The 11,913-nt window shown below is 41.0% G+C and overlaps 1 protein-coding gene across 3 annotated transcripts in view; it reads left to right on the forward strand.

Annotated features, from left to right (window-relative positions):
* The window catches only part of LOC131684504 (uncharacterized), a 245,449-nt gene extending 235,968 nt beyond the window's left edge, over window positions 1-9,481 (forward strand). For all 3 annotated transcript variants that reach the window (XM_058967445.1, XM_058967444.1, XM_058967446.1), the window contains 2 exons: window positions 7,025-7,356; window positions 7,424-9,481. In XM_058967445.1, coding sequence (XP_058823428.1) covers window positions 7,025-7,356; window positions 7,424-8,300 — 1,209 coding nt within the window. In that variant the 3' untranslated portion in view covers window positions 8,301-9,481. The remainder of the gene's footprint in view (window positions 1-7,024; window positions 7,357-7,423) is intronic.
* Window positions 9,482-11,913: the final 2,432 nt, after the last annotated feature.

The following is an 11,913-nucleotide window of genomic DNA, read 5'->3' on the forward strand; positions in this document are numbered from 1 at the left end:
TCCTGGTTTTTGGATGGCGATGACCTTCACTTGTCTCCAATCGAGTGGGACAATGTTAGCCTCGAGGAACTTATTAAATAAGTTCAACAAGCGTCTCTTGGCAGAGTCAGGCAGATTCTTCAACAAGTTGAATTTGATTCTGTCTGGCCCCGGAGCTTTATTGTTACACGACAAGAGAGCAAGTGAGAACTCCACCATCGAAAAAGGTGTTTCGTTCGCGCTATCGTGAGGAGACGCGGCGCGGTAAATCTTCTGTGCCGGGGCGGAATCCGGACAAACCTTCTTGGCGAAATCGAATATCCAACGGTTTGAATATTCCACGCTCTCATTAGTACTGTTTCGATTTCGCATACGTCGGGCTGTTCCCCAAAGAGTGCTCATCGATGTTTCTCTCGTTAATCCGTCGACGAACCGGCGCCAATAATCGCGTTTTTTGGCTTTCATCAAACTCTTCATTCGCTTGTCTAACGTCGCGTACTGTCGAAAACTGGCGGGTAACCCGTCGTTCCGGAAGGTCTTAAACGCGGCGGCCTTCTCTGCGTACACGTCTGAGCACTCTTTATCCCACCAGGGATTGGGAGAACGTTTTTGTATGTTCGCGCCGGGTACTGGCCTAGTCTGAGCTTGATTCGCGCTGTCGAGAATCAAGCCAGCCAAAAAGCTGTACTCTTCCTCCGGAGGAAGTTCTTGGGTAGATTCGATGTTGTCGGATATCGCGGCAGCATAGCTCTTCCAATCGATATTTCGTGTGAGGTCATACGAAATATTGATTGATTTCAATGGCCTTGAACCGTTATTGATTGAGACTACAATCGGCAGATGGTCGCTGCCGTGGGGATCAGGAATTACCTTCCACGTGCAATTTAACCGCAGCGATGTTGAGCAAAGGGACAAGTCTAAGGCGCTCGGGCGCGCTGGAGGAGCAGGAATCCGTGTCATTTCACCCGTGTTTAAAATTGTCAAATTGAAGTTATCGCAAAGATCCTGAATTAAGGAAGACCGGTTATCATCATAGAGGCAACCCCATGCTGTACCGTGAGAGTTAAAGTCTCCTAAAACTAGTCGCGGTGCTGGCAGGGATTCTAAGATGTCTTGTAGCCGTCGGTGCCCAACCGCGGTGTTGGGGGGAATATATATGGAAGCTATGCAAAGGCTTTTGCCTTTGGTTGTTACTTGACAAGCGACAACTTCAATACCTGTTATCGAGGGAAGGTTAATTCTGTAGAAGGAATAGCACTTTTTGATCCCCAAAAGCACTCCTCCATAGGGGGTGTCTCGATCCAGGCGAATAATATTAAAGTCGTGGAAGTTGAGTTCTATGTCGGAAGTTAACCAAGTTTCACATAATGCAAATGCATCGCAACTCAAATTATTTATTAAAATTTTGAAGGAATCGATTTTCGGGATGATACTTCTGCAATTCCACTGTAGAACAGTGATCAAATCCGTGACCTCGTTCGATGAGTTAGCCATCGAAGGATACAATCGCTGAGAGGAGGGGCCATTTAGCAGTCAACTGCTTCAAAAATGTTCTCACTGTAGGGAGAAAAGCTAACATAAGACTTTTAATAGGATCAGTAATATTGAAAGTTTTTATTATCCAGTCCACTATGTCCGAGAGTTTTATAATTCCAGTGCTGTGATTACTCTCGAACTGAAACAAAGGAACACTTGGGATTTTTGATGTTCCTGGAAGTGCTGGGAACTCCTTCTCTGAGCTTAATCCTCCGAGACCAGGAGCTAATTGCTTCGGTTTGGTTGCAACACTTCCAATAGATGTGACTTTCGGAGCCCCCTCAAGGGACACCTTCTGGCCTTTACAAGGAACTTTACGAGAGGAAGTGTTCCTCCTCTTCCTATAAATTCTAGGCACCCTAGTAGATGTTCCCTCTTGTGGGTTACCAGCCTCGCCCTCGTCAGGAGGCAAGTGAGTATAGATGTTTGCTGAGGATGGTGGCGTAGCATTCTTTAACATTTCTGCGAAAGAATGTTTGGATCGTCCCGCAAGGGAACGTTTCAGTTTATCCCCGCGTAGTTTGTACGCGGGACATGCCGAGATATCATGCAGACTCTCCGCACAGTAAGGACACTTTTCGGCTTGCCTACTGCACGAATCATCTAGATGATTCTCCCCGCATTTTCCACAGCGGGCCTTATTGCTACAATGGGTGGCTGTGTGACCCAGTTGTTTACACTTTGTGCAATTCATGACCCGCGGCATAAACAGACGCACAGGCAGACGAACCTTGTGCAAGAGGACGAAATTTGGCAAAGCGGTACCAGCGAAGGTCACCCGATAAGAGTTTGATTGGGGGTACGTTTTTGAACCATCCCCCGCAACTACTACTGAGTGCAAACGTTTGCACTCAAGTATTTTAACTGGCTGAAGTAAGCGGTCTCTGAATCGGCCAACCCCGTACTTCAGCAGATCCTCGCACGTCAAACTCTCATCGGTTACGACGCCTTCGGATTGTACTCTTACAGCCGGAATATACACGTTATAATCCCGCGTAAAGTGCTCACAGCAAGCAATATCGTTTGCCTGCTTTGAGTTGGCTAGCAACACCCTTATCTTGTCCGAGCGGACCTTTGAAATTTCGGTCACAGCCGAGAACCGTTCCGTCAGGTCTCTAGAAATCTGAAGAAGATTCAGTGATTTAGTCTTGGGCCGAAAGAAGACCACAAATGGACCAGTTGAGAGTTCTGGATAGCATTTGGGCCGGGGGGGAGCCTTAGAAGTTGAACCCGATTCAACTTCCATTTGACCATCCGGAGAGGGAACCATAGAAAACGTCAACGCACGGGGTCAGCGCCCGCGCAGACGGAAGAAAGCAATAAATGTGTTACAAAAGACAAAAACCACTTAGCTTTAAACTGGTGTCCAACGACGAACCGATCCAGCTTATACAGCTGGCTATTGTTTAATCCTCACACGCGAACAAAAGACTGAGGACCGAACCGAACTGGCAAAATAACCTTGAATGCGGATTAAAACTATTCTTTATCGCCTCACACAGCACTACGGACTAGAAAAAACAACCTCTGTCTCGATGGAGAGCTCGAAAACGAATGATCTGAAACCACTTACTTGCACTGTGGTCATTAAAAGATTCATGTCACATTTGAAAGAAATGGAATAGTGGTTTTGTGGTGAGAATTCGAGTCTTCCGACCCATTTCCTCCTACCCGACTTTCCACAATCTCCAATGTCATTACCTGAACCACAAACAATTGTTCAGATAATATTTACAGCGGAAAAGTTGCGTCAGATACCTCAAAATCAACAGCCAGCACCATCATTGAGGTAGTTTACACTCGTGACCCGTAATGAAATGAACGCCCGGCTAGACGATGTTTGTCAGGAAATCATTTTTCTCTGCTTCGTAAACAGGTGTCCACGCGCAATGGCTAGTCGCTCGCACGTGATTTGCCGGACAATCATTAAGGTTGGATAGAGAATCGGCAAAAAACGAAAAAGCAGTTTTTTTCCACATCGAGTGTTAGATCTTCATAAAAATCAATCAGCTTATGTAAAATGTTGTTACAGTACTGCTGATTGATTTTTATGAAGATCTAACACTCAGTGTGGAAAAAAACTTCTTTTTTCGTTCTAGATTTTTTCCGATTCTCTCTCCAACCTTGACCCCCCGGAAGTCGCACAAATGGCCCACTGAACGAGCAGCCGCTGGTGCGCTAACACAGTTTCGTTAGCTTTACAGAGCAACGTGCACTCAGTGCACTAACTCGACTGCCGGATGGTTAAACATCGTTTTATTGTTAACATCATCCAAATATATAAAGGACACATGTAAAAGTAAAACAACCAGTATTTAAACTGGTATTGTCACAAGTCAAATTTCCACTGACAGAACAAAACACTAACGACAATCGTACACTGCACAGTAATAGCACTATATTTCGCCTTTTCTGGCATAATACTAGCATTATATCAGTGCTTAGGGCTTCACGGCTCTATAAGACTGCTTTATATCTGGATCAAAGGCAGATGTTAGGCTACATTATAATGCTTTTTGGTTACTTGGGAAGATTCTGAAATGTGAACACAATGAGATTTTGGAAAATATGCGAGCATTTTTTCAAATCAGTTTACAATGTTTCATAGGAGCTTAAAATGAAGGAACTAATCGCAAAAAGTAAAAAACTTTAATCCACCTAGCGGTGCAATCGTGCCTTTCTCAATCATGAACACGAGAATTTTTTAGTTGCTTATATTTATTAAAAGCTTTCAAATGTATACATTACAATTTTATTATACATGACTTGACAACTATATACAAAAAAAGAAATCATTATTCGAGTTCGAAAATTTTGCAAAAGAAAAACCAGCCACGGTAATATTGAATTGAAAAAAAAGGAGCGAAATTGGTTAAGTCCCAAAAAGTCGATTTTTATAAAAAAAAAAATTTCGAGATAAAATAAAATCTCGACATTTCATGCATTTTAAAGATGCTTGGCATCAAAAATACGAATTCGATTTCTGAAATTTCATGGGGTCCCCCCTTTGAAAAAAATTTTTAGTTCTGGATTATATTTCCGGAACCATATAAGCGATCCGTGCTAAATTCTATAGACATCTGTGGGGATAATATAGCTATCATTTAGGACTAAATTTGCGAAAATCGGCCCAACCATTTCCGGGAAATTGATGTGAGTTAGTTAATTTTGAAAGATGGCCGCTTTACCCGGGCACTTCCGGAACCGTTTATGGTGGTCAATGTAGCCAACGAAAGTTTGGTTGGCCGTCGGTGATCTAGAACTGCAAATTGAAGTTGTTTGAGAGACATTTTAGCGAAATTTTTACCTTTTTTGCTTTCATCGGAGTATCGGTTTGAATCACAATTTGCTATGTGATCGCACGCCACAACCCGTAACTCCAGAACCGGAAGTCGGATCGGAATGAAATTTAATATCCATTTACGAAGGTGCAATACCTTTCATTTGAGACCAAGTTTGTTTGAATCGGTCTAGCCATCTCCGAGAAACCGATGTGACTGTTATTCTGAATTTAGGTACTTCCGGAACTAATGATGGTGGCCAATGTGGTCAAAGAGACTTTGAATGGATGTTAGTGACCTAACACTACAAATCGAAGCAGTTGTGGTCATATTTTCGAAAATGTTTCACCTTTATACATTCATTGCAGAATTTATTAAAATCGGCATTTTCTGCATGAACATGCTCACCACCCTGTAATTCCGGAACCGAAAGTAGGATCCATCAGAAATTCAATAGCAGCCTATGGGAACGTTGTATCTTTCATTTGAGACTAAGTTTGTCAAAATCGGTTCAGCCATATCTGAGGAAAATGAGTGACATTTTTGGTCACATACACACACAGACGCACATACACACACATACATACATACACACGCACAGACATTTGCCGAACTCGACGAACTGAATCGAATGGTGTATGTCACTTGGCCCTCCGGGCCTGCGTTAATAAGTCGGTTTTCAGAGCAATTGCAATACCTTTCTATTGAGACAGGCAAAAATATTATATAACACTATTAATTCATATGAACTTATTTCTAATCAATTGGACATGAAAACAAAAGAATTGCTATATGGTCGTTGGAGTTTTCCGCAACTTTAAGGGTGTAATTCTTTGTACTTTTGCAGCGGCTTCTGAATTAGGTCTCAGATTTGATGAAAACAGGAAATGTTCCGGATCTTCAAAGCCTCATATATCCGGTTACAAGTGCGTGCGGTGAACAAATTTGATTAAATCTTGATTGCTGGAGTTTTCCGCAACTTTGACGTTATAATTCTTTGTACTTTTTCAGCGGATTCTGAATTGGGCCTCTGATTTAATGAAAACCGGTAATGTTTCGGATCTTCAAAGCCCTACATCTCCGGCCACAGTTGCGTGCGGTGAACAAATTTGATTGCATTTTATTTTTATTTTTAAAAAATTCCGCAACTTTTGGTGTATATATTGTCACACTTTTTCAGCGGCTTCCAATTAATTGTTTTTTTGGTCGGATTTCTTCCACTGTGCACTGGGGTACAAATGTACCCTACGCCATTTTTGACTCCTGCTTCCACGAAGGCCAAAAGCAAACTGTCTTGACCACCTTTTCCTACTCTTACTATGAACTCCAAATTGAATTATGGTTAGGGTCCCAGATCGGTAAATGCCGACTTCTCATATTCACACAACTCCAAAGATGGCGTGGGGTACATTTGTACCCCAGTGCATCGTTCTAGGGTTAAGTTAACATAGATATCTTCACAAATAAAAGTGTTATGTAGGCATTACGGAATGTAAATTGAACATAATTATAAAACATGTGATTTGCGGTCCTGTTTTCGTATCGTAGAAACGTGCTTGTTCCTGAATTCATAGTACTTTTTCTCCAATTTGGGAACATTTTTTCCGTGCACATTTAGTGGTTCCTTCTGGGTAATTTCCTGCGTCTTAGTCACGACCAGCCTCGACTAACTCATCCACATAACAATGTCTATTTTATACTGGTACTTTTTCATCGTTTGACCGGTTGAACCATCCTCCCGGCCTAAGACCTGGAACTATTAAGCCCCTTGTCCACGGTTTCGGTCTTCAGCATCTCCTGCACTTCATGATTACGCAGCACCGTTGGCTGGCCGGAACCAGGCTTCCGTTCAACGCTCTGGTGATTCTCCAGAGGGAATTCTTCGGTTCGAAGCGGAGCTGGTGGTACGAACAAACTATCGTGCATAGCTGCTAGACTGTTTTCGCCAGGCTGCCGGTAATCGACTGACAACACTGTCAAATTTTGTCGATTTCGGTTATGTTTGCAAGAATAATTCAGATGACCGTGGTTGTATACCCAAATGAAGATTACGAAACTTTCGAAAAAATCCTCGTCTTTGTCTTTTAAGTTAAAAATGATTTCCTTTGCTTTTCTGATCAAAAATACCACACCGCGAGTTTTCCAATGGACTGCGCTCTTTCCTATAACATGAACAAATTCGTCCATTAAAACGTTCAATCTATCACAACCTTTTCACTTCCTTCCAGACCCAACGCCGCAAGCTGCTGTTTGGTGCAATGGGACTCAAAAAGGTATTCCGGTTTGGGAAGTTTCGGAACAAAAAAGCATCCACACGATCAAACTGCACCGGGGATCCCAACGGAAGCCTTACTGATGACGTCGAATCTACCGTACGGCAACTGGTCGGTGTCGATGGGAAATCAGGCAAACAGCTCGCAGCCGCCGATCAGCTGTCACTGGATCTTAAAGCGGCCGATAAGAAGGATCGATCAAGAATTGGAACAAGCGGTTCTGAGGTTTCAGAGGCTCGACATGAGCATACTTTGACCGCACATCACAACCGGAACAGTTCAAGCGGGTGAGTATCGTGGATAAGTTGGAGACGTTAAACATTTTGATCATGCTCTGTTTATGCTTTCTTGCAGATACGTATCCTGCTCGGAGTGCAGCTATGACTCGGATGCTTGTACGTGTACTTCGGCGGATCGATGCTACTGCAGTCTAGGGGGAGATGACATCAACGCCAAACTGAACGAGGCGAGCAACAGGAATTCGCTGCCTAGCTGTAAAAGTGATGACAAGTGCTACTGTTCGATGGGAGAAACGCAGGAGGAAGGTTCAACGACCTGGTGCGATACAGATAGCTGCGTGAGCAACGAAAAGTGCTATTGTCCCACGCAACATGGAGAGCAACGGCCTTGCGCCAATAAACAACCATCAGCAGGGAAAAATACTAACGATAAGCTAGCCTTGGATTATGAACTGTTTACCGTAGGCGGCAATGGACGTCCAGTGAATGCATCGGAAGCACTTACCGTGAAGAAGACAGTCGAAATGGCAGCAGTCTTTGCCGATGTCAAGCTGAGCCAAACAACCGATATTTCCGATATGAAAAATGAACAACAACAACAGCAACCGTCACAACAATCGCACCACCAGCATCAAAGTTCGCAGCAAGATGCCAGCATCAAAAAGCATGCGATCAAAGGCGATCACCATGGTCACAACCACCATCACACGCATAACAGCAACAGCAACCATAGGCGACATAGCGATGGCAAACGTGGCAATAAACCTGTCCAGAAGTTGCTCAATAAGAAAGCCCTGGTAGAACCTGCACCAATAAACGAGTATCACTATATCCAATCATCCCAGAATGATGTGGCGACACGTAAACAACTTGGTGACAAGAAGTCATCCAAGCGATCCTCGAAAGCGGAAGGCCACTACCAGGCGATGTCACCGCGTGCCGTAGTTGGCTCTGCGCTCGGTTTAGAAGATTCTCTAGGGTATCTACCGTAGAGATTGATAGTTGTAGTATAGTTGTATGGTTTTTAACAGTGCGCATGTGTTTGATGTTCTACATTTTTTCCTGGGAGTAAACAAATCGAATGAACTAGGTGGCAGCTTAAGACGATCCATCAACGATTACTGTTAATGAGTTTCGTTCATTATTTCTACCTTAATCAGTATACTATACATCTGTCATTTACGTTTTCATGGCACAGCCTACGGTTTACTCTCAGTGAAGAATTCGGCTTGCTAGGTTAGACATTTTTCTTCCTTATTCACAAAAAACAGAAGCATTTATTTTTTGATGATCCTGAACTATATCGGTGGTAGAGGTTAATTTGTACATTCCGACTGGTTTCTGTAACATAAAATAGGCAATGGTGACAAAAGATTTTATTTTTAAACGAAAAAGTGCAATACAATGTTGAGCTTTCTACATCAAGTAACTAAAATTAGGTATAGTGTTAAATAAAAATACTGATGACGAGATTTCGAAATTTAAAAATACTAACGGATGGTCCATGAAGACATTAATTCAACCTATAGATGTTACGTTCGACATGTATGAAACGGTCTCTAAAGTTGGAACCATTAATCTGACTGGCAATCAGATGATTTATGTTTTAAACGAATAGAATACTTTATGGAGACGTCATGGAAGAACTCGAGCCGTGACCATTCACTAGAATTGTTTGCAACGACTTAGAAAAATTATTGTGCTTAAAGCAAACCGTTGATTATAATTGTTAAAAGTCGTGTGAACAGTTACTAGTGCGCTGTTAAAGAAGCGAGGTGTACTGCGTCGGCAAAGAATTCTGTTTAGCGACAACGTTGAAAAAATCGCTTGCTAAATCCATTCATTCTTGATCATCCTACTGCAATCATTGATTCACGATTAGAAACCAAAACAAATAAAAGCTCCTCAAACAAGTGCAATACCTAACATGCTGAGGAAACTAGGAAAACTTTTTAACGAATCATTACTTTGTCATTGTTTTAAAGCTCCTACAGCATCAGCAGCAAACTTCCAATCAAATAAGACTAATCATAAGCCCTGTAGGTATGTAAGCTTTAGCGTATAAGCAATTCCATGATATGCTATTTATTGTCTAGTAGCAAAACATCGATGCAATAGCTAATCGAGATGGTGCAATAAATCTTTCAGCAATATGAGTAACGAATGTGCAATCGAGCTTAAATCTTATTTTCAACGTTCAACAAACGACTGTATTTTCAGAGCAAAATGTATCAAAGTAAATACACGAATATTATACACAACTAATCAAAAGAGTGGTTTCTTTTTCTGCTAGGTATAATCCCATAGAGCAATCTCTATCGCTTGGCCACGCGTCTCGAACGAGTTCAAAGTGTTATCATTTTGACTGCTCCTCACTTTCTGTACAACTTACATCAATGTCAAGCACCTTGGAAGAACGGCTCATTGCTCTGTTTCTGAGCAAGCAATAAGTAATCTAGCATAGCTAAAACAGCAGGAGAAATGTATTGGTTCCTATTTAGAACCAAAATAAACCGTTTTGTACGCTTTACTGAAACCGATTACATATTTATTAAATATTTAGCATCACTATTTTATGGGGAGTGTCTGGTGTTTTTTTTTACACGTATTGGACATCAAGTCAATTCGTTGATTGATTTTTGAGTCATCGTGTTCGTCAATTTGAAAAAAACATTGAAAAAACTGTTTCGATGAAAACGCTATTAACCCCTTCATGCCCATGTTGATCGTGGACAACAATGTTTTTAAATAGCTATAACTTTTGATTGGGGCAAGTTTTACTCACAAAAACAAGTAAAGCTAATAAATGTGACTATTGCCTTTGATTTGAGTATTAACTGTTACAAGGATCAGCTCTAGAACTGAAGTTATTGCAATTAGTCTGATTGAATTTCGATGGACCAGTGCTGTCAGGGATAGTTTACATTGACGGAAAATGAAATTTTCATATATCTTCGTTATGTTGCAATATTATTGAAAACTGATAAAACTTATCAATTAAGATTATTTTTGGCTACGTTTTCCACGCAATTGGAATATTGTAAATATTCTAGGAGAATTGTATTGAGCATTTGCAGGTAAAAATTAAGCAGCTTCTAGCACTGCGAGGGAAGCACCTACCTTTATGAAAAAAGGCTTTTCGTGTATCTTGACCCCCCCCCCCCCGTTTTTGGGGAAAAATAGTTTTGAAACCCTACATGCACTAGAAAAAAGTTGGGCATGAAAGGGTTAAAGGGTGTCCAACATCAAATTGCATGACGGAAAAACGCTGTAGAAAATGACCCATTGGGTATTTTCTCTTGATAATGTAGGTAGAAGTACTTTAGAGTGTATTGTTTACACTGTATTTTGTATGCGGATTTAACTTGCTACAGCTAATGTTGCTAACTAGTGTACTTAATTTGGAAGCTGAATTAAATTTTCAGTTCGGATTCAATCAAACAAAATTTAGTAATTTAGATGAACGTATGGTTCTTAGAATCATTGGCAGCTGCACGATTGTGAACTGGGAGAACTTGCCTTCATGCTCTCCTTGAAATATAAAATTCAAAACAAAACTATCAACACTATATTTATCATGAAATGGGCTTATTCTGCACGCAATTTGATGTTATAATGAAAATGTTGATAAAAGTCGTCAAACATTTTGAAAGAAGATGTATTTAAAATAATTGAAAAACATATGTAATTTTTTTTATCACCCGGGCGCTTTGCATGGGATGAGGGGGAGGGGGTAGGTAAATGCTACGTTATTTACGAGGGGGAGGTTAGAATTTTGTGACCAAATGCTACGAGGAGGGAGGGAGGGGTCAAAAATCGCCGAAAAAAGCTACATCATTTGTGTACGGCCCCTTACCTGCTTAATGAACATTCTGCTTTACTTCGGTTATGTCTCTGATATTACCCACCCATCTTTTTATTTAATCGTTTGTCAAATTAGGCTAAAACAACCGCTGAACCTTTCGTTTTCGGCTACGATATAATGAAATGCCGGTCTCCTTTTTCATCAAGAGTTGCTCCTTTTCTTCACCTTTTCCCTCTTTCTCGAACAATTTCCGTGGACATACATAACAGTTGGGAACAGTATTACCTCAAATACAGATTTATCTTGGTAGATTGTTCAAATTGTAGAATATGTACGACACATAATTTTGTGGAAAACAAACTGGTTCACAGTTTGGTAACCTGAAATTGAAAGGAAATGGAAACTGTCTAATTCTTAAAAGGGCCGATATACTTTTTTCAATTCAAGCTAGTATACCAACAACGATCTGATCCTACCGGTACAATAGAATACGTACTGAATTGTTTGCAAACATGCTATTTTTATATATGAGCCACTGAACGTAGATATGATATGGAGTGTGACGAACAACGTTGTAATATGTGTCGCACGCCACTGTAATGGCACGTTTTATTCATGATGCAGATAAGTCCTGCTATCACAAAACATTACTTTCATTATTTGTAGTTATCGTTTATTTCACGAAGTTAAATACAATATACGTGCACATATTTCCGATCAAGTTGTGTAAAAATATAGTAATTTTGTCAGTGCAATAGAAGTTATTCGCATTGCAAAACTGGGAAATTACTTCAGCAGTA

Source organism: Topomyia yanbarensis, chromosome 2 (assembly GCF_030247195.1).
Source record: "Topomyia yanbarensis strain Yona2022 chromosome 2, ASM3024719v1, whole genome shotgun sequence".
NCBI classification, from domain to species: domain Eukaryota; kingdom Metazoa; phylum Arthropoda; class Insecta; order Diptera; family Culicidae; genus Topomyia; species Topomyia yanbarensis.